General features: G+C 52.1%; 1 protein-coding gene and 1 long non-coding RNA gene across 6 annotated transcripts in view; both read right to left on the bottom strand.

The window, feature by feature from the left end:
* Positions 1-5,462: 5,462 nt before the first annotated feature.
* LOC121016101 (uncharacterized) lies at positions 5,463-12,025 on the bottom strand. 5 transcript variants are annotated; one of them, XR_005784103.1, is made up of 7 exons: positions 11,602-12,025; positions 11,210-11,337; positions 10,330-10,646; positions 9,932-10,073; positions 6,785-6,942; positions 6,123-6,293; positions 5,463-5,963 (listed from the first exon to the last, which is right to left on the bottom strand). It is a non-coding gene; the product is annotated as an uncharacterized LOC121016101 (long non-coding RNA). The 5 variants fall into 5 exon arrangements; XR_005784104.1 differs by having other exon boundaries at positions 11,210-11,291; positions 11,602-12,024; XR_005784102.1 differs by lacking the exon at positions 11,602-12,025 and having other exon boundaries at positions 11,210-11,568.
* A 4,441-nt stretch (positions 12,026-16,466) lies between these two features.
* ZZEF1 (zinc finger ZZ-type and EF-hand domain containing 1) overlaps positions 16,467-27,902 on the bottom strand; it is a gene marked incomplete at its 5' end in the record, with an annotated part of 105,495 nt that continues 94,059 nt past the window's right edge. Inside the window, 7 exons of the mRNA XM_040452955.1 lie at positions 16,467-18,854; positions 20,549-20,620; positions 21,209-21,362; positions 26,047-26,212; positions 26,611-26,709; positions 27,082-27,250; positions 27,748-27,891. Of these exons, the coding sequence (XP_040308889.1) occupies positions 18,774-18,854; positions 20,549-20,620; positions 21,209-21,362; positions 26,047-26,212; positions 26,611-26,709; positions 27,082-27,250; positions 27,748-27,891 (885 nt within the window). The remainder of the gene's footprint in view (positions 18,855-20,548; positions 20,621-21,208; positions 21,363-26,046; positions 26,213-26,610; positions 26,710-27,081; positions 27,251-27,747; positions 27,892-27,902) is intronic.

The following is a 27,902-nucleotide window of genomic DNA, read 5'->3' as shown; positions in this document are numbered from 1 at the left end:
TCCATGGATGGGAGTGGGGCCCTTACAAGAGACCCCACAAAGCTCGCTCACCCCTCCACCAAGAGAGGACATGGCAAAGAGGTGCTTTCTGGGAGCCAGGAAACATGCTCTCACAGACACCTGATCTGTGGGCATCTTGAACTTGGGCTCACTACTCACTGAGGGCAGAGGAGGTGCACAAATAAATGCCCCCTGTCCCCATGAGGAGAAGACTGAGGGGTTCATGCAGCCCCTTGGGCAAGGCTCTGCACTGCCTGGACTCGGGGTCAGGCCCCAGCCTAAGCCAGACCCTGCTCTCTACTGTCCTGGGGTGTGTCACCCAGAGCCAGGATGCCCCCTACACCAACATCCCACAGAACATGCAGATGGTGAGGCGGGGGTGTGGGGGGTGTCTCCAGGGCCCAGGCCAAATGGCATGGTTGTGCGGCTCCCCTCCCCAACCTGGCCTGGGCAAAATCCTCAAACTTCCTGGATGTGGGCAGCACGCAGGGCTCAAGCATCACAGGCAGCACGGCATGCGTGGAAGGGCAGGTGCCACTGCCTGAGGACTCTGAGCTTCGCAAGGTGCTCCCACAATGCAGTCCTGAGAGATTCTCCAGGAGCCCGGATGCCCTTGAGAAGCAGCAAAACAAGAGACAGTGTGTGCCCTGTGCAGAAGTGGAAGGGGGTCTACGTGGTGATGTTTCTTCCCAGTGGGCACAAGGCTGCGTGAATGTTCGGTCTCCCACTGTGAAGGCACAGGGAGGAGACTGAGGCTTTCAGAACCAGCTTCCTTCTCTCATGCTGCAAGCCCCCGTCCCATGCTCTGCAAGAGCACTTCCCAGCGAGCCTGTGAGCCCTGCCCCCTGCGCCACAGCAGAGGGGAGGGAGGCTTGGAGGCTTCTCTGGTCAGGGCCCCCCCCAGTCCCTTCTGGACACAGTGCCACACTGCCCCGCCTCTTCCTGTGCGTCCGCACGAGGCTCCTGGCGGTCTCCTCTGGGGGCCTCTAGCTTCACTGTGCACACGGCGTCCAGCACAGGCACACAGCGAGGCGGGGCTCCAGAGAAACAGCACTCTGCTTCACGGAGGACAGATAATCGTCTCATGTTGGCAGAACAGTCAATTTTCTGGGTCTGAAGTTTACAGACAAAATCCGTCTTTGAGAAGGCAGATTAGCAACGGAATACCTTCCACATGGCTATCTGTGTAAATGATTTGTCCTGAAATCAATCTCTCTGTGTGCCAAACAGCATTCTAGGTGCATCTGTGAGGTGCTTCTGGGTGAGGTTCACACCTGAATCTGCCCTCCGTAGTGAGGGTGGGCCTCGTCCAGTGCACTGAGGCCTGAATACAGCAGAAAGGGTAGTAAACCCCTCTCCGCCTGGCTGCTGAGCGGGACCCGGTGTTCTCTGCCCCCGGACCAGAACGTGCACCTGCTGTGCACGCGCTCTCTGGCCTCCCGGCTCGGGCTCTGACCCCCACCACCAGCCCCCGGGTCTGCAGCAGGCAGGCTGCACATCAGGGGACTCCCCAGCCTCCATAACTTTGTGAGCCAATTCCTTGTGATAAATATATGTTATGCTTCCCTGGAAAACCCACACTAAAACAACCGTGTTCATTACAAAAGACAGGAACCAAAATTACATTTGCTGTACTTTCCCTAATTCCACAATTTTATGTACCTACATACACGCACATGACACAGTTTGGGAAGAAACAAAGCAAAATAGCCTGGTGGTTACAACTGAGTAGTGGGGACTCTGAAGAAATATTGCTTCTTTATCTTTATTCTAATTTCTATGTGTGGTATGAGCATACTTTACTTTTTTCAGAAAATAATATGCATCCGTTTTTCTTCTAAACTCACACTATCCACTGTTAAAGGCATTGATTTACAATCATCACAAACATGGAAACCCCCCGATGTGTATCCACGAGTGAATGAAGGAACAAGAGGTAGGACCGTGCATATGAGAGGCCACACGGACATGAGCAAATCGCTGATGTGCGTCCCCCCGCATCACAGTGAAGTTCAGATGTCCTGCAGAGAGTGACTGTCCCATCCCACGACCCCGAAGTCAAGAACAGGGAAAGCTGGTGGCCAGGGAGGGAAAGCAGATGTGTACGTGTCTGGCATGGGGTGAGGGGGTTATGTTGAATGGACATGAGGAGACTCTGGGGGTGAAGGAAATGTCCTGGATCATGGAGGTGGTCTCACAGGTGTATACATCTGTCAAAACTTACACAAAAGACACAAGAACAGTAACCATCTGTCTCCCGTCAACATCTGGTGGGATCACGTGTCAGCTGTGCGTTTCATGCTAATGCCTATTCACTTGCTGGTTTGACGGGGTTTGGGGGCTTTTCTGCTAAACATTGTTTCTCCTTTAGTTTTATTCCTTCCAAAAATGATGATCTGTTACATGTACCAATGTTGATATGTTCTCAAACAATGTGAGGGTTAGGGCACTGACCCCCCACGCAGTCAAAAATCCGTGAATAACTTATGACTGGGTCCCCCAAACCTAACCGCTAATAGCTATTTTTTTTTATTTATTTTAATCTTTTTTTATTCTTGAGACAGAGAGAGACACAGCATGAACAGGGGAGGGGCAGAGAGAGAGGGAGACACAGAATCTGAAACAGACTCCAAGCTGTCAGCACAGAGCCCGACGCGGGGCTCGAACCCACGGACCGTGAGATCATGACCTGGGCCGAAGTCGGACGCTCAACCGACTGAGCCCCCCGGGCGCCCCTCTAATAGCTACTTTTGAGCAGAAGCCTTACTGGTCACATCAACAGTCGATTGGTATGTATTTTGCACATTGTATACATCATATGCTGAATTCTTACAATAAAGTAAGTCAGAGAAAGGAAAGTGTCGTTGAGGAAATCATAAGAGAAAGCATATTTACAGGACTGTATGGTATGGTTTTTTAAAAATCCATACAAAAAAAACTTTAAAAAAAAATCAACATCTAAGCAGACCTGCACAATTCAAAACCCCATCGATTCCATCTGGATAGAGCCTCCAAACTCTCTCCAGACTAAGAATTACTATTCTATGGGTGCCTGGGTGCTCAGTCGGTTAAGCATCTGACTCTGGATCTCTGCTCAGGTCACGGTCCCAGGGTCATGGGAATAAGCCCCAAATTGGGCTCTCCACTGAGCGTAGAGCCTGCTTGGGATTCTCTCCCTCCCTCTGCCCCTCTTCCCTACTTATGCTCTCTCTGAAAATAAATAATAAACATTAACAAAAATGAATTACCATTTTAAGGGGTATGTCCAGACTTTATATACACACTTAGTACGATGCTTATATAAAATCACTCCCGGGGCGCCTGGGTGGCGCAGTCGGTTAAGCGTCCGACTTCAGCCAGGTCACGATCTCGCGGTCCGTGAGTTCGAGCCCCGCGTCAGGCTCTGGGCTGATGGCTCGGAGCCTGGAGCCTGTTTCCGATTCTGTGTCTCCCTCTCTCTCTGCCCCTCCCCCATTCATGCTCTGTCTCTCTCTGTCCCAAAAATAAACTTTGAAAAAAAAATTTTTAAAAATAAAATCACTCCCAAACGTGTTTATCATTAGGGAAGGAGATGGGACTCTTGGTTGCGACAGAAGTTCAGCTCACAATCGTGGATCACTTACATCTAAAGGTGCTGCAGGTCTGGCTAGACCCAGGGGCTGAGACGCCATTGTTGGGCTTCCTCCTCCCCTCTCTCTGATTGCCTCTGTTTCTGCTTGGGGTTGGTTTCCCTCTCCCGCCACAATGCACAATAATGACAAAGACTCTCTCTCACCATACTGAGAGTCTAATGGGAGGACTACAGTTGGGTCTCATGCCCAACCCGTGAAATGACAACCCCGAACAGGATGGGGAACCACGACCAGTCAGACCTGGGCCACCTGCCTGCGCCCAGGCAGGGTGGGTCCATCACTTCACAGAACCTCAGGGCTGGGTGGGAGCAGCACCCTGGTGAAAGGATGGTGCCGAGCAGACAGAACAAACACAGGTGTCGCTGTGTCAGAGCCACAGGTGAATGTGCAACCACAGTGCATCCTTTGGGGGCACGGCTTGCTGCCGTAATAAAGAGACCTGAAATGCAGTGGCTTAACGAAGGTGGACGTCTCTTTACTTCTAACATAACACTGCCAGAGGTGGACAGGCAGACCGTGGGCAGCGTGGCATCTGCGGGGAGGAAGGACATGCTCACAGATTCAGTGGGACAGGAAGTGGCACGCATCAGCTCTGTCACATACCATTGACCGGAACTTAGTCACGGGGCCACTTGCAGCTACAAGGGAAGCTGGGACGTGCAGTCACCAGCTGAGTGACCGCGAGCCCAGCTACAAGGGTACTACACTAAGGAAAAAGAAATAGATAGGAGTGCCAAATTAAGAACTTCCCCCAACGCTCCAGGGTAATTAACACTGTAATAAACGTACTTTTAAACTACTCGCCCACTAGAATTCTGGAGTTGACAATACTCCGTGCTGGCCAGGATGTGAAGCAGCTGGTGGGGACCAGAAACGGTACAGCTGCTTTGGAAATCGGCTCAGCAGCACCATTCGAGGCAGACAGGCACATGCCCTCTAACCTGGCAGTCCCTCTTCTGAGTGTTTACCCAGCAAAACTGAGGGCAGATGTTCACCAAAAGGCGTGTGCAAGAACGCTCATAGCACGGAGAAACGGGAACCCTCTTGCACTGTTGGTGGGAACGCAAATTGGTGCAGCCACTCTGGAAAACAGTGTGGGGGTTCCTCAAAAAATTAAAAATATACCTACCCTATGACCCAGCAATAGCACTGCTAGGAATTTACCCAAGGGATACAGGAGTGCTGATGCATAGGGGCACTTGTACCCCAATGTTTATAGCAGCACTCTCAACAATAGCCAAATTATGGAAAGAGCCTAAATGTCCATCAACTGATGAATGGATAAAGAAATTGTGGTTTATATACACAATGGAGTACTACGTGGCAATGAGAAAGAATGAAATATGGCCCTTTGTAGCAACGTGGATGGAACTGGAGAGTGTTATGCTAAGTGAAATAAGCCATACAGAGAAAGACAGATACCATATTGTTTCACTCTTATGTGGATCCTGAGAAACTTAACGGAAACCCATGGGGGAGGGGAAGGAAAAAAAGAGGTTAGAGTGGAAGAGAGCCAAAGCATAAGAGACTCTTAAAAACAGAACAAACTGAGGGTTGATGGGGGGTGGGAGGGAGGGAAGGGTGGGCGATGGGTATTGAGGAGGGCACCTTTTGGGATGAGCGCTGGGTGTTGTATGGAAACCAATTTGACAATAAACTTCATATATTGAAAAAAAAAAAAAAGAAAGAATGTTCATAGCAGCTATATTGTAACCTCAAATTAAGAACCATCCAAGCGGACAAAGGAATCCCGGAGTGTTCACATGGTAGAACACCACTCAGCCACAGAAAATGAAGGGTCCACGCCAGGAAACAGATGAATCTCTGAGACATGGTTCTGAGTGTCAAGAGTCCACACAAAAGTGTGCTGTCTATATGTTCTATCAAGTCTGGTTAGAGGCCCCTCCCCGGAGCATTCCCAGTGGGCAGAGGCGGATGGCAGCCAGCGCTGTGCCCTTGACACCCCGGGGCTTGAGTCCCCCCCCCCCCCCACCAACATGCAGGATGTGCTGGCCTCCTTGTCCAGACAGGTGATTGTCCAAACAGGGGCAGGTGGCCTTGGTGGGGGTGGGGGGCATGTATTTTCATTTGTCCCGGTTAATAGGCCAGGTGAGTGCTTCCCTCCAGGGGAAGCTGCCAGATGCTTGCCAGGTGGCCCGACCACTTACACTCACATTGGCACTCAGCTTCCGCTGCTCGGTCCTGCCCAGTGCACATGCCCATCCGTTTTGGGGCTGAATCCTGAGGAGATGCTCCTGGCATTTCCCAAATGTATATGGTGACAGAAGATTTCACACTTCTCGTGGAGGAACCACACCAGCCTGGGAGGCCCTCCAGATAGGTGGAGATGAGTCCCCAGACACATGGGCACAGGGTTCTGATCCAGATTAGCTGGAAGTCCCATGTGCGGGCTGATCCCCACTTTGGGGAGCTCCTGGAGAAGCTGTCCTTGCAGCCGGCCCTGCCTGCATCCACCTGGCCTCATCTTACCTGCTGGAGAGGATCTGCAAGGCCATCGATGCCTCAGCAGGGTTCTGTTGGGTGGAGACTGGGCATGAATTCCTTGGATCACTTTTGTTTCCAAGACAAAGTGTGAGAAGCAGGATTTAAATGATGGGTTATTGTTGGCTTCATTGCTCACGTTTTCATGTTCTTCCTTCTCTAATCCAAACAGAATCGAGATTTGAACTTATTTAGGAGCCCTGAACATAGACTCTGCTTGAAATTAGAAGCCATATGTACACCCCCACCACCACCACCACCACACCTAACAGCATACTCATGGAAGACAAGGGACCTGGAGGGTGTCACATCCAGATGGAAGAGAGGTGGGAAGCTGCCTACCGACCCTGAGGATTGTGGAGGCCACCTGCAGGCAGGAGGGGATCTGGCCAGGCAGCTGTGTCCTGGGGTGGTCGGGGGTTGGGCTTTGGACAGTCGACCTCTTCCTGGGCTCCCACAGTTCCCCAGGTGGGCTCTGTGGCCCATGGGACTCCTGAGGCTCCGTGCAGCTGTACCTGCTTCTCTTGGGACACCTGCTCAAGTAGTGTCCATGTGACATGCTGGACTGTGAGGGCACCCAGCAGAGAGACCACGTGGGGGATAGACACAGAGACAGAGACTGAGAGAGAGAAACAGAGACAGGGCCTGACCTATCCACAGCAGGCTGTTCAGAGGCCACATTCCAGCCTCTGCAGCCCAAGTCTCGGCCACAGCGCTGATGGGCCCTGGGCTGGATCACTGAGGACTATAGTGGCTGCCCCTGCTGACCGGGGACGTTGTGTTGCATCTCAGGGGGCTGCTGGGGCCACTGCAAAGAGAATCATCTCGGGCTGTTGGGGGTCCAAGGCCCTGTTGGAGCAAAGGGAGCAGACCCATCGCCCGGCCCTCCACCCTCAGGACACCCTCCCAACATCCAGAAGCTTCTCTGGGGAGGGCAAGGCTGGCGAGAGAGCCACAGGGATGTATGCTGCCTAGGGCAGCTGAGGTTGAACCACGGAACTAGACTTTGCTGGGCTCACCCACCACTGCATCCAAACCACGGAGATGCCCAGATGGAGGCTACGGCATGTGTTGTTTTGCACGATTCTGTGCTTGGTAAGCAGGTCCCCGCTGATTTCCCTGGGCCCCGGCAGGCCTGAGTGGGGTGCCAGGGGCTCCACACACGTAAGACTCGACTTCTGCCTGTTCAGCAGACTCCACATGTAAGTGAGACCACGCAGCCTTTTCCTTGTGTGTCTGGCTTATTTCACTCAGCATAACGTCCTCCACATCTGCCTGTTCTTTTTTACAGCTGAGCAATATTCCTTCATAAAGGCATCACTCGTCGGATGGACACTTAACCTGTTTCCATGACGGGCCATTGTGAACAATGCTGCCATGAACGTGGGGGTGCGGAGATCTCTTCCAGACAGTGATTGCCTTCCCTTCGGGTAAATCCCCAGGAGTGGAATTATGAACCATTGGGTGGTTCTATTTTTAACTTTTTGAGGACCCTTCATACTGTTCTCCACAGTGACTACACCAGTTTGCATTCCCACCAGGAGGGTTCCTTCTTCTCCACATCCTCGTCAATACTTGTTATTTGAAAATAATGATGATTTCAACAGTGCCCTCATTGCCAGTAAAGAGCCAGGATGCTCCCAGGGAGCTGGGCAGTTTTTTGGCCTGGGAGGAAATAGCCAGAATGTCCTGAAATTCATTGAGTGTGGTGAGCCTCTCCTGGCCACCTACCTCCCCCTGCCCGAGCTGAACTGTTGGCTTGTAGGAATACGCGGCAGGAAGTTAGGGACAGGGGACGGAAAGGCAGACGGAAAGCGAGGAGAGACTCAGAAACAGGGAAGACGCTGGAGAGCAGGGGCTGTGTGGAGTAGGGAGGCCAAGCTGGAAACGGGTCCCTGCCACCTGGGCTGCTCTGAGCGGGTGGGTTCAAGAGGTGCTATCACCGTCCGTCGGGTGGAAGCGGTGACTTCCCAGCCACCGTGAACCTTTATGGGCAGAGGGGCCGTTAGACATGTTGGTGTGTCTCAGGAGGGCTAACCCTAACCTGATCCAGGCCCTGAAACTGCAGATTCTGTGACTGTTAGCAATGATTCGTGCCAACAGCCTTTTAGTGCCCGTGGGTGTTTCCTCTGCCCACACTCACAATAGCGATCCCGTGAGCGTCAGGTCTGACGGTCCCAAACACGTAAAGGGACACGGCTTCTTCCAAGTTTCACCGGCTCTTCCATTTCTCTGCTTGTTTCACAGACACCAGGAGAAGGGAGGACGGGCGCGGAGCAGGGGCACCACTGAGGGCAGAGCAGCACCTGCCCGGAGGCCCCACAGCTGCCCACAGCCGCGTGGAAGAACCATCTTGTCACTCATGCAGACCTTCCCTCCAGGGAGGACATTACAGGACAACAAGTCAGAAGTTCCATTCTTGGGCTTTCTTCTGAGGTAAACCTCCAGCAATGGAGGATCTGCATCCAGAAAGATCCCGAGGGGAACTCTCCTCTTCATATTCCAACTTGGATGAGAGCTTCCCTGGCACCAGTCTTGTGCAGCCTCTCAGGGCGTCAGGGGCTCAGCCGCACCTGCTGCAGGCGTGGGCTCCCCTTCTTCCTCCCTGGGAGGTGATGCCCAGGGTCCTTCCCTGCCGGTGCACCAGGTCTCCCCAGGAGGGCTCGGCCTCGTCTCTCCCCTGCAACTTTCAGTGTCCTGTGACAGGGCCAAGGGGGGCAAGATCCCCAATCCAGGGTCACCAAACAGCGCCCCGGGTGGGGGCACTCGATGCCGACAGAATCCAAAGGCAGAGATGTGAGTGGAAATGACACAAGAAAGTAATTCATTTCAGTAATGACAACACCATGAAGACAAGAGACCAACATCTCAGAGACTATATCCCAGGAGCCGAAAATACATCCTGGCTTATGTCAGGAAAATGTAAGAGAGAGGCCCCTGGCTGCGTGCAGGGGGGCAGGTGTGTGCGTGAGGGGGGGAAAGTGAGTACATGCAGGGGGCCAGTGGGTGTGTTCAGAGGGGCAGGGGGCAGGTGGGGGTGCATGCAGGGACATGTGGGTGCGGAGAGAGGGGCAGTGGGGTAGGGCAGTGCATGAGGGAGGTAGGTGGGTGTGGGGGGGGCCATGTGGGTGTGCGCAGGGAGGTGAAGGTGGTTGGGTGCATGTAAGTGGGCAGGTGGGTGCGTGCAGGGGGAGTGATGGTGGGCGGGTGGGTGCAGGGGGGAAGATGGGTACAGGAAGGGGGGCATTGGGGTGAGTGGATACATGTAGGGGGCACACGGGTGCGTGCAGAGGGGCTTGAAACAAGGCACATTTACTATCTCATGGTGTCCGTGGGCGGGAGTCCGGGAGCAACTCAGCTGGGTCCCCTGAGACGAAGGTGTGGGCTGGGGCTGGGGTCCCATCTGAGGCCTCCCCCAAGGCAGGACCTGCCTCCTCACTCAGGCCTTAGGCTGCTCAGTTTCCATGTGGGTCAGACCCTCTCTGCATGGCCACGGGTTTCCTCAGGCCACCTGGGGGATGTGTCTACTGGAGACACTGTGACACTCTTATGGGACATAATCACATATGTGTTATCACCTCTGCTGTGTTCCCATGGATATCAGGAGGCAGAGATCTGGGTGCACCTTGAAGTCTATCTGCCACAATGTCCACAACACAGCTTCTAATTTTCAGAAGCAAGAGAATAGGAACACAGCAGAGATGGGTAGCTAATGACACGGATTCTACGGAATGGTGCTATTGCCAGGCAGGGGCTCCCAGGCCGGAGCCCATCCTCAGCACTCACCCCTCTCTCACCAGTGGAACATGAGTGGGTCCAGCAAGTGCCACTTCCAGTCCAGAGGGTTTAGAAGTGCTGTGACCTTCCCGTGGTCTCTGTCCCCATCTTCGGACTGAATTGGAGAGCCAGCAGGGGAGAGAGGTCTTGGGTCCATAATTCCTGCTTGGAGGAGAACCACCAGACACATCGTGTCCTCCACAATGTCCTCCCTCTTGTGTTAGCTGTGCAGACTTTAGGATTTATTTAAGATAGCAGCTGGTGTTAGCTTAAATATGGTGATGTACAGTCCCATTTAAAAACTTCTGTGTGCATGTGTGGGGTGCATATAGGTGACAATATGATTGTCCTGTCTCATCATCAGGGGGCAGAACTGCTAGCTGCCTCCTCCTACCCAACCAGGTACTCCACGACTTACAGTCGTATAACGATCAACACATATGAGCTCTCCTGGTTTCTGGAGGTCAGCAATTTGGGAGCAGTTGGGTGGGTGTTTGGGGCTGTGGTCTCATCTGAAGGTGTGACTGAGGCCAGAAGACTCCCTTCCCTGGCAATCCCTCACACGGCTGGTTCCTCTCCATACATGGCTCTCCACAGGACTGCTTGGGCATCTGCAGGGCATGGTGGCTGGCTGCTCTCAGAGACAGCCTGGCAGGGTGATTGTCTTTTATGACCCAGGCTTGGAGGTCACAGTCATGTCTACAAGATCCTATTGTGACACAGGTCACTGGGGCTCTGTGGGGGAGGAACAGCAGAGAGAGTGAGGACCAGATGGAGGGAAGGCTGGTACCCCTGTGTCCATCACTACCAACTTGCCACTATAAATAGGAGAGCTCGAGAGAGGGAGCTCTTATACCCCACACCCCAAATCCAAAGTGCACCCCAGCTCTGGTTGGCAGGTCCTCCCCAGAGATGCCTGTTGGGGGGATTATTCTGTCTCCACATATTAGTTCAGACGACTGGCCAGATCACTGTCCAGTTTCTCCCCAGCCCCCGAGGCAACCACCTCTCCTGGCCTCCAGAAGTAGGTGGAGGGCTGGGCTCCCGGTGGGGGTGGGGAGACATTTGACCAATGATACTGTGCCCCTAGCACTGGGAGCTGAAAGCTGGCATGGCTCTTCTCTGTGCTCTGTGGGTCATCCCTGGAGAGTCTGAATTCTGTCTGCTGTCTCTAGTCATGGTCTTTGACGAAGGGGGTGACATGGTATCATTCCAGACTGTGTTTCCTGCCAACAAGGAGGATCTAATGCCCTGAGACTCAAATTTTCAGTCTGTAAAATGGACAGGACAACACCCACCTCTCTGAGCTGTCATGGTGATAACATGGGGGATGGTGAGGATGTCTCTGCTGAGCCTGGGCTCCTGGCAGGATCCTGCTGTCTGTGGGAGAGGAACGTGACCCTCCATCAGTAGGCTGGGAGAAGAACTGAGAAGGCACAGGATGGCTTGTCACAATGCTGATCACACAGGTGGCCACTTGTAATTCGAATTCTGACCTGGAATCTTTGAATGGCACAAAGCCCTCTGTGAGTGTGGGCATGTTCATGTCATCATCACGACCATCGGCTGTGGGTGTGAACATACCTGGAGGGCTGCTAGCAAAGCTGGTGTCCCAGAAGGGCCGTCACCCCCGAGGCTAACCACCCCCCACCCCCCGCCCAGCACAGTGTGTGAGGGTGGAGTGGGTCACCTTCATGTTGGTCACACGATGTTCCATGCCTAGCAGTCCAGGAGGGCAATGGTGAATCCTAAGACAGCCTGTCACAGCCAGGCCCTTTCCTTGCTCATGACGTAAGTGACCCTATCTGATCTTCATTATGGGGTGGCCTGGCTGGCCAGGGAACTCGCCCCTGGTGCCACAGCTGGCTGGAGGCATCCCTGAGCCCTGCAAGCCGTGGCCTGCGTAGTTGGGGTGAAGCACTTCTGCTATTTGGGAGACAGAACCTTTCTGTGGGGAGATACCACAAGGCTGGCTCTTCTAGAACTTTCCTGTTGCTAAGGTGACAAACTAGTGGTGATAACTCAGATGCCTGATAAGATGCTCAGGTTGGTTTCACTTCAGCAAAACCACTGGTATAAGATTAAAATTCTGATATACTCTCTGTTAAAAGACAAAGTTTTCTTGGATTGTTGGTCTGCTTTTGGAAAAAAAATAATAAAGTTTTTTTTTCTTCCTCTGTTGCCCAAAAAGATGGAAAAACTATGATTTTAACCAAAAGAGCAGGACAGCATGCCCTTTTGAGTTGATTTGCTCAAGCCTTGGTTGAAATTGCCCCTCCTTTGATCCAAAGGCTGGGAGATGATGATAATGTCCTTGCTGCCGGCCTCCAAACGTGCCACATTTGTGTTGTTTCTGCAAGGCAGAGGAATGGATGCCTGTGCCATATGAGGGTTGGGTAACTAAGATATGAGAAGGGTTTTACCGGGATACATGGGGCCATTTTGCTACACTGAGCCCAGTATATGCCAACTTGTACCAATCTAGTGACTGTGAAATGGACACCCACATGGCTGGAACATATTTACGTGGGCATTGCTGAAAAAAAGGCAGGGGAATAGATGTCGACTTTGGCCCTCTTAGCCCCCCTTCAATGGCCAATTTATCCTTGGGTGGGGGGCCAATGGTTTTCGCTAGCCTTTTAAAATAGATTTGTAAAGAGGAATGGTTTTATTATGATCGATACATAAATTACTATTGGGATAAGTTAAATTAATGCATCCCTCAACAACCATGGGAGTCTTTCATGGTCACAGTCCATACTCCCAAGGTCCCGTGGGCGGGAAACAGGTAGGAGAAATCAGGGAAGACCAGGTCAGCTCTCGGAAGTAGGATCAAGCCTGGGTAAGAGCAACTACTCCCAGCAGCTCAAGAGACTGACAGGGCTTCTGGCTGCCGATCCCGTAGCCAGCCAAAATGCGGGGTTAGAAGATGAGGTTTCTCCTGGCCAGCTATAAGGGATGCCTTTTTCTCTTTTTCCTATAGATGGGCAATTCCCTAACCGAGACCAATACCCCTTTGGGACGCGTTCTGAAAAACTGGGATGACTTTGATCCACAAACCCTGAAGAAGAAGCAACTCATTTTCTTTTTGCCCCGAGGCTTGGCCCCAAGGCCAATTGGAGGAGGAAACCTGGCCGCCAGAGGGAAATACCGATTATAATGCCATCCTACGATTGGACTTGATCTGCAAATGTGAGGGGAAGTGGGGAGAAGTCCCTATGTTCAGTGTTTTGGGGGCCTTAAGAGACAATCGAGGTAGATGTCAGGCCAACCCTTTCTGAAGTCCAGTCATCAGGAGGGTAAACAACTGAGGGCCCTTTGCCTGTACCCAAAGCAGACCTAGAGAGGGAGGAAGCGAAGGCTTTCACCTCAGCCTCCCTCTGCCTCGGGTCCTCCATCCATATACCCAGACCTCAAACGTGCACTTCTGCTCCCTGCTGCCCACCTTACCCAGGCCCTCCCCGTAGCGTGGCAGGCGTGTTTCCCCTACAAGAAGCTGGAGCGCCGGAAGGAGAAACCCAGGGAGGCACCACCATGACAAGACTACAAGTACCTCTTTCGCTCTAAGATTTAAGAGGGGCAAAAGGATATCTAGGTACATTTTCTGATGATCTGGATAAGTATATAAAGGCTTTCCAGAATCTTAGGTAGGTTTTTTAATTGACCTGGAAAGATATAATGCTTTTGTTGAATCAGACTCTTAATGAGACAGGGAAGCGTGGCGGTCTGGCAGCAGCTGAGAGATGTGGGGATGAGGAACTCATTAACTAATTACCAGGGGACTGGAGGTCCTTCAGGGAACTCCCAGTTCCCTACTGGATTTCAGGCAGTTCCACCCCAAGATCCAAACTGAGACTCTGTTAATCCCGCTGGGGGATTGGTATCGCTGCCACTTCCAAGCTTGTGTTTTGGAGAAATTAAAGTCTGAGGTTAAACCCTTAAATTATGTCAAGTTAGCCACTATTTTACAGACATAGGACAAGAGCCTGGTGGCCTTCCTGGAAAGGCCTCCCCGCTCTGAAGCTGCGAAGATTCTAAAGGACAAATCTGTCCGAAAGACAAAATTGGCCCCTGATATTCAAAGGAAGCTGCAAAAATTGGCTATTGGTCCGGAAGAGACCCTGGAGGAGCTTTTACAAGCTGCCAATTGGATATATGACTATCGAGATCAAGAGGAGAATCAGCAACAGGAAAGAAGGCTTAAAAAAAAAAAAAATCTGGGGCACCTGGGTGGCTCAGTTGGTTGAGTGTCTGACTTCAGCTCAGGTCATGATCTCGCGGTTCGTGGGTTCGGGCCCTGAGTTGGGCTCTGTGCTGACAGCTCAGAGCCTGGAGCCTGCTTCGGATTCTGTCCCCCCTCCCTCTCCCCTACTCACACTCTGCCTCTCTCTCTCTCTCTCTCTCAAATAAATAAATAAATAATAAAAATAATTTTTAAAAAATGTAAGGCCTTAGTCTCGGCCTTACATACTATGTCGAACCAGACTTCCCAAGGCCCTGGCACCAAGTGCCATATCCGAGGCCATTCAGGGCGCTGGAAACACAAGTGTTCTCAGAGGGGACAACCGAAGTCGAAACCCCATGAGCCAGGCCCCTTGTGTGGAGACGGTCACTGGAGATCCGGATGCCCTCGGGGACCTCAGTCTGCAAGGGCTCAGACACCCAGTGTCCCTGAAGGGAGCGGATCGGTCCTGGGGCTCATCACAGTGGCCCCCCTGAACCAACTGTCCACTGAAACCCAGAGCCTCGGGTAACTCTGGAAAACGGAAGGAAAACCGCTCGAGTTCCTTCTTGACACTCAACGGCCTTTTCCGTCCTTTCCCCGGCCAACCATCCAAATGCCGCGTAACTCTTAGAGGCGTCTCCAGAAAACTTATGGCTAAATTTTTCTCTCAGCCCCTGGGGTGCATATGGGGAGACTTTTTTTTTCCGCCCTCTTTTTTGATAAAGTCAGAGAGCCCCACTCCCTTGCTAGAAAGGGACATTATGACTGAATTAGGGACGACGGTGCTACTAGCTCCAGGACGGATAAATAATTGTCTGAACTTAGAGTAACCTGGATATTGGAGAGGTAAAGTTAAATAGTCCTCGTGGAGTTTGTTCCTGTGGAAACTGGATGGCCAAAGGAAGATTCGAGGATCGAGAACCAAAAACTAGTTAACTTGCTTAATTATTCTAACCAATAATATCACAAGATCCAAATAAATATGGAAGAGAGAGGAAAACTTGTGGTTACATTTTTTTAAAAATGACCAGACATGTCAGGGACTTTTGGGATGGCTACAATGCATCTTTCCTTTCCATGGTGTGGTCTCCTCCGTAGGAGGCATTGCGTTCGGAATATTAATGCTTGTTAGTCTAATACTCTATGTATGTCATTTGTAGAAGCCGATGATATGCCAGAAAAATAAGACCTCCAAGAAAATTCTGCTAGCCCAGATGTTCCAAACACCCTCCCGTTATCTCGGACCTCTGGATCGACCTCGGAACCTGCCCTGACTGCCATACCCCGGTCATTGCCCCCTTTCAGCAGGAGGGAGTTAAGATCGATCGTTGTCCCAATTCCTAACGGCAGTTAGGAGTCATGTATTCAAAGTGGGGAATATGATAAGAAAAGATGAGATTCAGTAGGCAGAGAAGGAACGGTTAGGACCTGGGGCCCCTGGGTGGAAAAACAAGAACAACAACACATATTTTGGAAAAATGCTGGGAGCATCTGACCACAGCAAACCCCCTTGGGCGTAAGGTTCTTCTTAAGAAACAAATGTCTGTGCCTTATGTCCAAAATAACCTATTATTATTGGAAGATAAACCTGACTGTGAGGAAAGCCCACACTTCCTGAGCATGTTTGAGCAAGACCTCAAAAATAAAGGAAATATAAATGAAAATGGAATCAACTTAGAAAAGGCGGGATTGTGAGAACTAAGGGAGATGATTCATTTCCAGAAGTACCAACTAAAAGCTGGGCTATCTGGTTAACAGGAGTTTCCGGCCTATTGGAAATCTGCACGGACCTCCCCACTCCCACAGTGGGGTCCCAAACCCTTAGACACCTCACTTCCTCATTCTCCCACCCTCCCGCCAGCCTCCATTTGGCGGGATTCTTTTTCAAAGGCTTTGCAATGAGCACGCGCCACCGAACTGACGTCTCTGCGTCGCCCCAGGGAACGTCCACTTGTTCTAATCAGACTACGTTGTGCCTCCCGTGGGCGGGCCCGGGCCACGTCGGCGTAAGGCTGTACCCTCTGTAGCACGCAGCCAATGAGGAAGCAGGGGAGGGACTTCAGCTAGGAGATAAATCGTCTGCTGTCACCGCTCGGAGTTCGCCTGTCCGTCAGACGCCCGCTCTTGTAAGAACGCTGATCAGAGCCTCGCTTCACTGCGCTCGGAGTCTCCGCGGCCCCGCTTAGATTGGGGCAGCGGGCTTGTGTCTCACACCTTTGGTTCCTGTCAACCACAAGTCCTTGAGATTCCAGCAATTCCATCCCTTTGGGCCGGGCAGAAGCTGCAAGTATGATCCTCACAAGAAAGACAGAAGGAAGAAAAACCCCACACACAGTTGCACTTTTTTATATAGAATTTGTACAATATATTTCTCTTCATTTGCATATTTTACCCACAACTCAACATCCTTTTTACAGGCTGAAATCACTCAGCTTGATATAATCAAAATTCTTTCTTTCAAACAAATAAGAAAAATTCAAAATCGTAAACCCGTAAGAAAACAAATTAAAAACAATGATGAAAATAAGTCACTCCTCCCCTTAGGAACAGTGTCTGTACAATATATAGGATTTGGGTCAGAATCTCTTTATAAATCAGGCACATGTTTCCACGACACCTTTATTCCTGCCAGTTTTATCTCCTGCCTGGAAGTTCTGCCTCCAAGAAGGATCAAGGCAGGCTGGTCTCAGTGGTGTCCGTTCTTCCAGACACTGCGGGCCGGTGGGGACCAGGGGCCCAGATGGGTGGGGCGGGCTGAGCGGGGGGAGAGCAGCGGCTGTGTGCGAAGCAGAACCCGGGTTCACTCCGTGCAAAGTCAGAGAGGCCAGAACGCAAGGGCGGCGTAAGGGCGGCGTGAGACCGGCGGCGCGGGGGCCGGCCTTTACTCACAGTTGGGCCTCCCAGCAGGATAGGGGAACGCGGTTGGCAGTGACCACACCAGGAGGTGTGAACCCGCCCCGCCGTCTGTCCTGCTTTGGTCAGTCGGTCTGGGGCACGAGGGCTGTGGGTGGCAGCGAGGCGAAGCGGCGAGCACACCGTCTCGTCCATCTTCCAGGCCCCCCTCTGCACTGAGACCGGCCTGGGCCTGGGTGGTAGCGAGCGTGGGGCCTTCTCTGAAAGCTGAGGACGGTTTCCTCCAAGCCGCAGTGCCCGGAGCTTGCATCCCGACACCATGGGGGACCAGACCGAGCCCGGGGCCCCAGGCCTGACGTCACCAAGTTTCAGGACGGGCCCCTCGGTTTGCATCTCCTTTGAACTGTCCCCCACACGCTGGCTCAACGTGTAGCTTGGGGCTTGAGTGAGAATCCAACTCTGAGGCTGCATGAGGTTGCTGCCCCTCGGCCTCCTGACCAAGAAGGCAAAAGTGCTTCTGCAGGAAGACACTCGTGGGACCTGCACTCTCGGGCCCCTCCACCCCAGACCCCGCAGACCCTGCGAAGGGGGCTTCAGAGGCCATGGGAGCACTGACCTGCTCCCCTCGGCCTTCCCCGGGCCCCGCGCAGCAGGCCGTGCCCAGGCCAGGACGCCCGCCCTGAAACGGTAACGGCCCCAAGCGCTCTTCACCGAGCCTTGCGCGCAGCCCAGGTACCCACCCCGCCCTCACGCTCCAAAGCATGGCTTTGCAAAGAGAATCGTCGGCACTTCAGGGCAAGACCGCAATCATAAAAAGAAAAATGGAAAACAGCATTCGCGAGACCTGGCGCACTCACAGCCAGACAAATGACAGCCGAAGAAGCAGGTGGGGCCCTGGGGCGGACACATTGGGCTGCCCATGACCATGGAGAAGAAATAAAATCATGTGTCTTTTGTTTATTTGGTTTTTGTCTTGTTTTGTTTTGTTTTGCTTTGACTTCTAAAATAAGATCTCATCTGATAACACTTCAAGTATTTAAGTACAGAAGCTAAAGAGAATTCCTCAACTTGTTGCTTCCACAAACAGTGTGTCCCCCTGCGTGACCATTCTGCCGGGCCTCCCGTGGGGCCTTTCAAGGGAGTCATGTTGTTCTGCTCTAAAAACGTGAGGTGGAAACTGGAATAAGTTGAAACAACTCAACGCAGATGTGCTGGAACCGGTGCATGAGGGATGCACGTGGGAGGCCCGCTGGCCGTTTCCAAGGGCACTTGTTGTCACCGATGACTTCTGCGGGGCAGCTGCGTGGGTGCTCGGGGGCCAGGTGGCAGCCAGGACGAGCTCTCATCAGCTTTGGTTTGGACCATCCAGTCTCAAGAAGCAAGAGCAAAGGGAGAGCTCCCAGGCCAGGCCACCGCTGCCGGAGGTCTTGCTGAGGGACGCAGCTCCGGGCAGACGCCGCGTTCAGCCACCGGCTCAGGCTCGACGGAGACAGAACCCTTTCCAGGCTGGTCTCTGAACAACCTTCTCAAGGGCCCCTGCCTGCCCTCCCAAATAATTCTGAGTTATTCATACTCATTCTCATATGCTATGGTGTGTGGAGGTGTCTAGCTTGTGACGTGGCAAGTTCTTGGAGGCGTGACTACTTGGCATTCTACTCGGAGCAAAGGGGGAGCTCAAGGGGGGCCGGACGCTACAGCATGGGCATTTCCCTGAATGAGTTTAGATGTCTGCTCTAAAACCCGTGTGGACACATCAGCTAGGTCCATGCACACCATACCAAGGGCTAACACTTGACATTCCAGAGGCGGGTTGCCTTGTTTGGGTAGTTGATGGCCAGGCTGATAGCAGCGATGTTCTGTAGAGCCTGTGGAGGGAGAAAGGGTCACTGCCAATGTTGAGAACCATTCAACTGCTCACTCGTTATGTGTGGACTGAACAAGAGCCTCAGCTGAGCACTGGGGGTGGGGCTGGGGCAAGGGAGACACAAGCAAATGTGGTTCCCCTCACCCGGAGCACCAGTCTAGAGGAGAGAGAGAAAAATTCTCTCAACCACACGGAAGCTCCAAACATAGGGTAGAAAGAGCATCACTGCCCTGTAAGAGGGGCGGGTGCAATGCTTGGTGGGCTCAGTCGACCCGGAGGATGCTGCCCACGGGGTGTCTGGGCAAGCTCTTTAGGGAAAGGGAGGAGCACAAAGGTGCGGAAGGGAAGAAACAGACAGCCAGCGCTGGGCCACAGGGTAGGAAGGGTCCTTGCTGGGAAGGAGGACGCCCTAGAGCCAGGCCGAGGCCGTGGTGCGGGTTCCGTGCAGCAGGAGCGGAAGGCGGCTGGGGGAGGACGAGGCAGAGCCCTGGTCCAGCACAGTGATGTGCTGTGGGGAGGGTCAGGACGAGGGTGACACTGGGCACAGGGGCAGGTGAGAGGGAAGAGCCCACAGGAATATATGGAGCGCTCGGTGCCATATGGTCAAATCTCAAATTTTCGCTGCGTGTCACAAAAGCAGGGGTACTGGGGGCGGTGGGGGCGGGCACCTGTTAGGAGGGGACGGAGGTTCTACTGTGCCTACGGGTCTCAGGAGAATTTGTACAGACGCCCCAAGTGGATGGGGGCTTCCTGCTTCTCCGCAGGCAAGACCCTTTCCTGTGAGAGGATCGTGTGCTCACCGAGCAGACTTGCAGGAACAGAGTGCAGGGCTCGGGCTGGACAACCACTCAAGCGTGACCCTGGGCAAACCTCCCCCTTCTCAGCCTTAGTGTCCCCCTGTGTCCACTGTAGGGCTGGACCACATGCTCTGTGATATTCAAGGGGTCTGCGGGTCTAAGGTTCTCAACATGCGGCCTGCGCCTGGGGGTTCCCGAGACCCTTTCCGGGCTCCGCGTGGTGATGCTAAGACATTATGTGCCTTGCCACCCTCATGCTCTGGAGCATGTGGGGAGTTTCCCAGAGGCCGGTGCAGGACAGCACAGCTGCAGCAGCAGGACGCAGGTCTGGCGGGCGTGGACGACAGCCGCCTCCTCAAGGATGGTTTTGTTTGGGAACATACAGCTGTTTTGCAGAGAATGTGTTACTCGTGTTAACACGGAGTAAGTTTACTATTTCTTAAAGTGATAATTACGTGCTTAAGTGTTTTAATTTCTAAGTTTAAAACCTAATCTCTAATGGTATCTATCGATATGTGCAACACACAAATGAAAGCTTTTTGGGACCCTCAATAACTGAAAAGTGGAAAGGCGTCCTGGGACCAAACTGTCAGGGGTTCTCCTACCAGGGAAAAAACTGAAATCTAACTCTATGGAAACTTCAGGCAAACTGTCAATTTAAGGCATTGGTTGTTTTGGTTTCAAAGACAAATTCTTGCTAGCGTGTTCCAAGCCCACGGTTGGATATGAATGACACGGAGTAAGGGGCTCAACTCCCTCCTCAGACACTGGAAGGATGCGATGGGGTTGGGACAGAGCCCCGGGTGAACCCCAGGGGGGTTCCGTCGATGGCAATGGGGCCATCTGGCCACGGGGAGGCAGCAGCGGCCAGCTTGGGGGGGGGGGGGGGGAGGCATACCTGTGCCGCGCAGCGGAGAAGGTGGTCGTCGGTGGTTAAGGCTAGCAGGTACTCCTGCAGCAACCCCAGCTCCTGCGGAGAGAGCATGGCTGTGGCTGGAGGGGACCGCCGCCCAGGGGACACCCTCCCACCACCACGGAGTCCCGCATGGGTGATCGCTCCTGGTTCCGCGGGCACCTCATGGCGCTACCTCACTCGAGAGCCATGGGAGGAGCTGGACCGGGAGCAGCCAGGTGCCCAGTTCTGGAGCGGGGAAGCGGGGGCGGGGAGCCCTCTGCCCCGACTCATCCACAGGGTGCTCCGGTCGGTTTCCTCATGTAGAAAATGAGGGGTAAGCTAAAGAACTGGGAAAGACCTTCTCATCTCAGATGTTCAATGAGCCTGCTACGCTCGTGGGAAGAAGGAGGAGGAAGAAGGAAGAGCCCGTCCATTTTATTTTCCAGAACTCACTACCGTCAAGCACTGACCCGGGGCAGTTTTTCCCCTGTGGCTTTAGGCCCCGACAAAACAGCATTCCCGGGGGGCCGGGCGGAGGTGAGGATGCTTTACTTCAGGCCACGCCTGCCCCCTGCGCAGGTCTGCCGCGACCCAGACGACACCCCAGGGCTCGGCCCTCAGCCCGGGCAGCGGGGGAGCTCCAGCAGGGCCCTCACCGCTCACCTGGGCGCGGTTCTCGGTGACGAGGAAGAGCTCCGTGAGGGCGCGGTGCAGGGGGAGGAGGATGCCAGGCTGTGTCACGTCCTCGAACAGGCTGTACTCCATGTGCGTGAAGAGCTGCCACAGGGGCTTTAGCAGCGTCAGGTCACAGAGGTCGCTGCGGGAGGGGGTGAGACGTGAGACAGAGGCCAGCTGACAGACTCCCCCCACACCCAGTAAAGTCATCACTGTCCCCCCAAATGGCCAAAAATATCCACCAGTGGCAACTAGGGAAAGGGGCAGAACCTAAACTTCAGAACGGGACTCCAAGGATGCAGAAGACCCCGAAGCCCAGGCCTGTAAGTCAGCGGCATGCCTCTAAACGGTTGTTAGGAAGAACCTCGTGGAAAAATCTCGAGATAAATGTTACGTGGAAAAAAGGAGGCATAAAACTGCAGATATGGTATCGTGTAATATTAAACACAACAGCGAGCAAATATATCAAAAATGTTATCAGTTGTTGTCTCTGTCCGTTTTCTAGATTTTCTGCGACACTTGTTGCTTTAACAATCAGAAAAAAAGAGGCAGTTAAAAGGCAATGAAAGCCACTATAATAATCTTAGGCTCACGAAACACAAGAAATATGGCTGTGAGGTCGCTCGGGCCAGAACCCTTTCCCAGTAGAGCAGAACCCTTTTCCACTGGATAGGCCTCCGTGGAGACTCACTGCGTGTTTCACTCTGAGGGAGGACGTGCTGTGTTTCCGGTTCAACGTCCTTACGAGAAGGAAAGTCAGGAAATGATATTCTGAGCCTTACGACATGACTTGATATATTTATAATCCTAAATTCTGCTTTTTCTTTTTCATGTAGGACTGTACAAAGTATCCTGCGCATTTACTCTTGGAGCCCATCATTTTCTCCCAGAAGAGCGAGTCTTCCTAGAGCACCAGGAAAACTTGGCTCGATCGAAAGAGACAGCTCTACAGCCGAGCTTTCAGGAAAGTGCTCCTACGTGGCTCATTCGTGGCTCACCCGGCCACTGGCAGCCACCCCTCCCCTGGGGTCGCCTCTCCCCTCTGCCCGGCCTGTCTGGACTGAGGCAGGTCGGCAAACCGCAGAGGTGCATCGTGTGCAGCAGGGAAGGACCCGCCCGTCTGAAGACTGTTTCATGCCCATCCCTCAACCACCACGTGGTTCTCACTGCAGGCTGCTCTCAACAGGACAGAACGGAGCCCCTGTGGGCTAAGGGGCCTTTGTCGCACACGAGGACACGGCACTAACGGCAACCACGGCTGGCTTTCTCTCTGCCTGCCCGCGCGCAGACGGACTCAACGCGCCATCCTTTGCTCTCCCCGACTCGGAGAGCTTTGTTTTTTAAATAACAGCTCCATATCCCACCAGAAGATGGCGCGCTAACTCGAATATCATCTCTCCACTCTGGCGGCATCCTGCGTCTGTGTGCCTGGAAACTGCTAGAGAGGCGCACGGACACCGTGCGCGTGAGGGACACATTGCTAACACCTGCCCTCTGAGGTGAGGAACAAGACAGCGGGTCTTTAACCTCCACTCCTACTTAGTACTCTGGGGAGGTCATGGCTAGTGCAAAAAGGAAAAAAAAAATTCTAAGGACCGAGAGGAGGAACGAAAACCGGTTCTTTGTAGATAACGTGACTGTGCTCTGAATAGCGACATGTGAGCTCTCCAAGTTAAGCAACAGAGCACTGTCACTGGATACAAGGAAAATAAACAAAAGTGAATTATATGTGAGCAGAAACAATTAAGAATAAGAATCCTACAACACCAATTACAGTAGCATCAAAAACATTAGATAAATCTAATTTAATGGAAATCCTCTACATAGAAACATCACTCAGACCTGAGCACTGGAGGATCGCAGAGAAGAGGAATCGACACAGAGGGTTCAGTGCTCTGAAGTCCACCCAAACCCCATCAGGTGAGAGGGGGGTATGTGTATATGTGTGTGAACAGAAAATACACAAGCGGATAAGGAACACGACAAGGTACTGGAATTTCTAGCCAGAGCAGTTAGGCAAGAAGACGAAATAAAAGGCAGCTACACTGGAAAAGAAGACAGAAATGTCTCTGTTTGCAGATGACATTCTCTAGAGAAAACACCAAAGACGCCACAGAAAAACCGTTAGAACTCATAAATCCAGTGAAGTCGTAGGGCACAAAATCAATATAGAAAAACCAGCTGCCTCTCCTCTTTTTTTAAAACTAGGTTTCACACCCGGCGTGGAGTCCAGCGTGGGGCTTGACCCTGAGATCATGACCAGGCTCAGATCAAGAGTCGGACACTCAACTGACTGAGCCACCCAGGAGCCCCCACCTGCATTTCTATATGCTTAATGACGAGCTATCAGAAAGAGAAACTAAACAAGTAATCCCATTTATAACAGGATAAAACAGAGTAAAATACTCAGACATACATTTTCACAAAGGAGATCAACAATCTGTACGCTGAAAACTATAAAACGCTGATGAAAAAAACTGAAGACGCAACCAAGTGGAAAGGCTGTTTCGCGTTCAAGGACCAGAAGGATACTGTTAAAATATGGCCGGAAGCAATCTACAGATTCCATGTAGTCCCTATCAAAATCCCAATGGCATTTTCACAGAAATAGGAAAAACAATCCTAAAATCCACAAGGAACTACAAAAGACCCCAAATAACCAAGTCAATCTTGAGAAAGAACAAAACTAGAAGCCTCGCACATCCCAATTCCAAACTGCAATACAGAGCTATGGCGATCAACACAGTATGGTATTGGAATAAAAGAAGACACAAAGATCGATGAACAGAACAGAGAGCCGAGAAATAAACCCACACGTAGACACCCAATTAATTGACAAAGACGCCAAGAATATGCAACGAGGAAAGGACAGTCAGTCACCTCAACAAATGTGTCGGGAAAACCTGACACAAGCCTCATGCAAAAGCATGAGACTGCATCCCTCTCTCCCACTATGCACAAAAATTAACTCAAAATAGATTAAAGACTTGAATGTAAGACCACCAACTATAAAACTCCTACAAGAACACATACAAGTAAACTCCTTGCCATTGGAGTGGACACCAAAAGCAAGAATAAACGAGTGGAAGGAACGACATCAAAACAAAAGGCTTCTGCACAGTAAAGAGGACCATCAACAAATGAAAAGGCATCCACGGAATGGGGGAAAACAGTGGTAAATCACATATCCGGTAAGGACTTAATACCCAAAATACACAATGAACTCATGCAGCTCCATTTCAGAAAACCCCACATAACCCAACTAAAAATGGTCAAAGGACCTGAACAGATATTTTCCCAAAGAAGACATCCATATGGCTAACATGAAAAGATGCTCAAATCACTCAGCGTCAGGGAATTCAAGTCAAAACCACACTGTCACCTCACATGCGTTAGGGTGGCTAGTATCCAAAAGACGGAAGGTAACCGGTGCCAGCGAGGATGTGGAGAAAGGGGAGCCCTCGCGCACTGCTGGTGGGAACGCAAACTGGTGCAGCCACTGTGGACAGAGTATGGAGCTTTCTCGAGTAATTCAAAACAGAACCACAGTATGATCCAGTAATCCTACTACTGGGTTTATATCCAAAGGAAATGCAATTGTTATCTCAAAACAATACCTGCACTCGAAAGTTCATTGCACCGTTATTCACAATGGTCAAGGCATGGAAACAAGCTAAGTGTCCTATCGATGGAGGAGTGGAGAAAGCAAACGTGGTGCATATATACACAGCGGAGTATGTGCGAGAAGGAAAGTCATGAGAAAGAAGGGAGACCTGGAGGGCATTGTGCCGAGTGAAATAAGCCAGAGAAAGACAAACCCTGGATGACCTCACTCGCATGTGGAAACCAAAACCACACAAAGAAACAGTCAAACTCATAGACACAGAGGGTAGAATGGTACTTGCTGGAGGCCGTGGGTGTGGGAAACAGAGAGGCTGGTCAAAGGGACAAGCTTTCAGCTGTAAGACAAGTAAGGTCTGAGGATCTAATGAATGACACGGTGACTACAAGAGATGACGGCGTACCATACTGGATCATAGAGAGGCGCATGTAACTGCTGTCACACACAACAAAGGTAACACGAGGTGCTGGGTGTGTTAAGGAACTTGGTGGGGGCCCTTGTACAACGCGGACACACAAGAAATCCCCTCTAGCCTGTAAATATGTTACAACTTTGTCAATTACACCTCACCGAAGCTGGGAAAAAAAGAGAAACAAACCAATTCTAAGATGTGTATGGATATGCAGAGTCAAAGATAGACAAGACGGCCTGGAAGCTGAAGAGCAAAGGATTTATACGACTAGATATGCGAATTCATTAGAAAGCAACGATGGTTAAGACAGCGTGGTACTGGCACCAGAACCATAAAGAGCGTTGGAGCAGCAGAGACCAGTCACAGACGCATCTGTACAGACACCTCCTTTGTGACCAACAGGGTGCTGGAGTGAGGTGAGGGACAAGGTGGTCTTTGGGGTCAGGTGGAGACTCACATCCGAATAATTAACCCTGACCCCCTGCACTTCACGTCCTGCGCAGAAGTCATTCCGTGTGGAGCGTACGGCTAGGAGTGAAAGAAAAAATAACAAAAGCTTCTAGAACACAGGAAGCACCTTCACCACCCCAAGGTGGAGCGAGGCGGAAACCGCCTTAACAGGACAACAAAAGCACCACCATAAAACACGATTGATGAACGGCAAGATGTCAAAATTAGAAACTTCTTTTCATCAGATTCCAGTACAGAGAAACGGCAAGCCAGAGTGGGAGGAGATATTCACAGTTGTTCACAAACTCCCTGCGAAGGACTCACATACGGAGAGCGGCTCACCTGTGGGTGCAGCAGCGGACGATCCTCAGAAGCAGGTGAATGGCTTTCAATCGCTGATGGCCAGTCTGGCGACAAGCCACACCCACCAGCCATTCCCAAATCTGGGCCAGTGGGAGGTGTGGCACAACTCTTTCTTCTGACAACATCTGCTTCAAAATCTCGAACCCTGGCCCACAACCACAAAACACCAATATTTTAATTAACTCTTGTATTTACTCTTGTATTATTAGCTCTTATGTTTAACAAATATGAGAAGGTAACTACAGTTATTTAAATTTTGCCTTTTATAAAAGCAACACAGGACCAACATTTTCAGCTCCTCCCTTTTGCAAACCGCCCTGCAAATTCCAAGAGAAGACGTGTCTTTTGTAGGTGCCACAGGTGCCTCTTCTACCCGTCCATGCAAGAGTACAGCCAACCACCACAGCACATCACGGCGACCGTGTGCTAGTATTAAAGTACCTGCTTTGACTTTAACAAAGATCCGTGACATAATGGCACCTACCCCTCCCCCGAGCGTCCCTGGTAGGGACATCCTACACACAGAAAGACCAGGGCACACACCTGTCTGGAATCGCCCGAGGTGTCCAGCTGTCACAGTGAATTTGTAGCCCCACTCTGTGTTGCTCATGTCAGAGGTGAAGCGGTAATACAGAGTATCTCCTGGGTCACACAAGAACCAGAAACAGGTCAGGACACCACAGCAACAGAGAATGGCAACAGACTAAGCCCCACGTGACATCCCTCCACGTCCCTTCTCTCGCTATTGAGTTTGTTTGCTTGTTTGTTTGTTTGTCTTTGAGAGACAGAGTATGAGCAGGAGAGGGGCACAGAGAGAGGGAGACACAGAATCCGAAGCAGGCTCCAGGCTCCGAGCTGTCAGCACAGAGCCCGACGCGGGGCTTGAGTCCATGAACTGTGAGATCATGACCCGAACTGAAGTCGGACATCTAACCGACCGAGCCACCCGGGCGCTCCTCATTATTGAGTTTAAATACTTCATGGTAAGAGTCCGTATGACCAAGTATTTATTACCTGGAAGCTCAAAATCCTTCCATTTCTGCTGAGACCCACTGAAAGTGTGTCGATCCTGCTGGAAGTCACTGCTGCTGGACATGGCCAGCTCGTCACAGCCCTCCTCTGTGCTGCACTGCGCGTCAAATTTGATGGAGAGGTAGATTGCACCAGGGATGTGGACCTTATCCTGGGGAGGGGACAGAAAGACACCTCTGTCACTCCTGAGGGCTTGCCTCATGCCACATCCTGCAAATGTGAGACGGTTAAATGTCAGCCCTGCCCTCCCCGGCCCTCGGTCTGGCGGGACAGGAACACGCACACGTGAATTAAACCGAAGGACAGGGGTCTCCGAGGTGTGGCCACGTCATCGAGATGGTGCGAGGGCTGAACCCAGGCCCACACTCAGATGCACTTCCGAAAGATGCCAAGGATTCCCTGCAAGGAGCTAGCTGCAGGGAAACTGAACCCCCACCCCCCACCCCAGGCCTGGGCGCCCACTTTTTCCATTAAAACCAGGTCACCAGGAAAAAAGACTGGGTGGTAAAGACTCCCTGGCTTTGGGACCAAGGAGGCCCTTTCTTGGCTGGGACTTGGCAGGGGTGGGGGGCGAGGAGCCGCTCTGGGCACTGGTGAGCTTCTCCGCACCCCTCGTGGGTCCTGCCAGCCACACGTCTTGGAGCGTACCTCAAAGTTGGTGTTATTGTTATACGGGTGTTTGGACTCCCTCACTTGCACTTCCATCCCAGGCTCCTCCATGAACTGGCAGGCAGCCAGGGCCATGGTCCCCAGCATGCTCCCTCGGCAGCCCTGGAGTACCTTCCGCAGGATCTGGCGGGACA

The sequence above is a fragment of the Herpailurus yagouaroundi genome, unplaced genomic scaffold (genome assembly GCF_014898765.1).
Source record: "Herpailurus yagouaroundi ecotype Mexico unplaced genomic scaffold, PumYag 208, whole genome shotgun sequence".
Taxonomy (NCBI): Eukaryota; Metazoa; Chordata; class Mammalia; order Carnivora; family Felidae; genus Herpailurus; species Herpailurus yagouaroundi.
The sequence above is the reverse complement of the archived record's forward strand: the minus strand, read 5'-3'. Positions and strand labels throughout refer to the sequence as shown.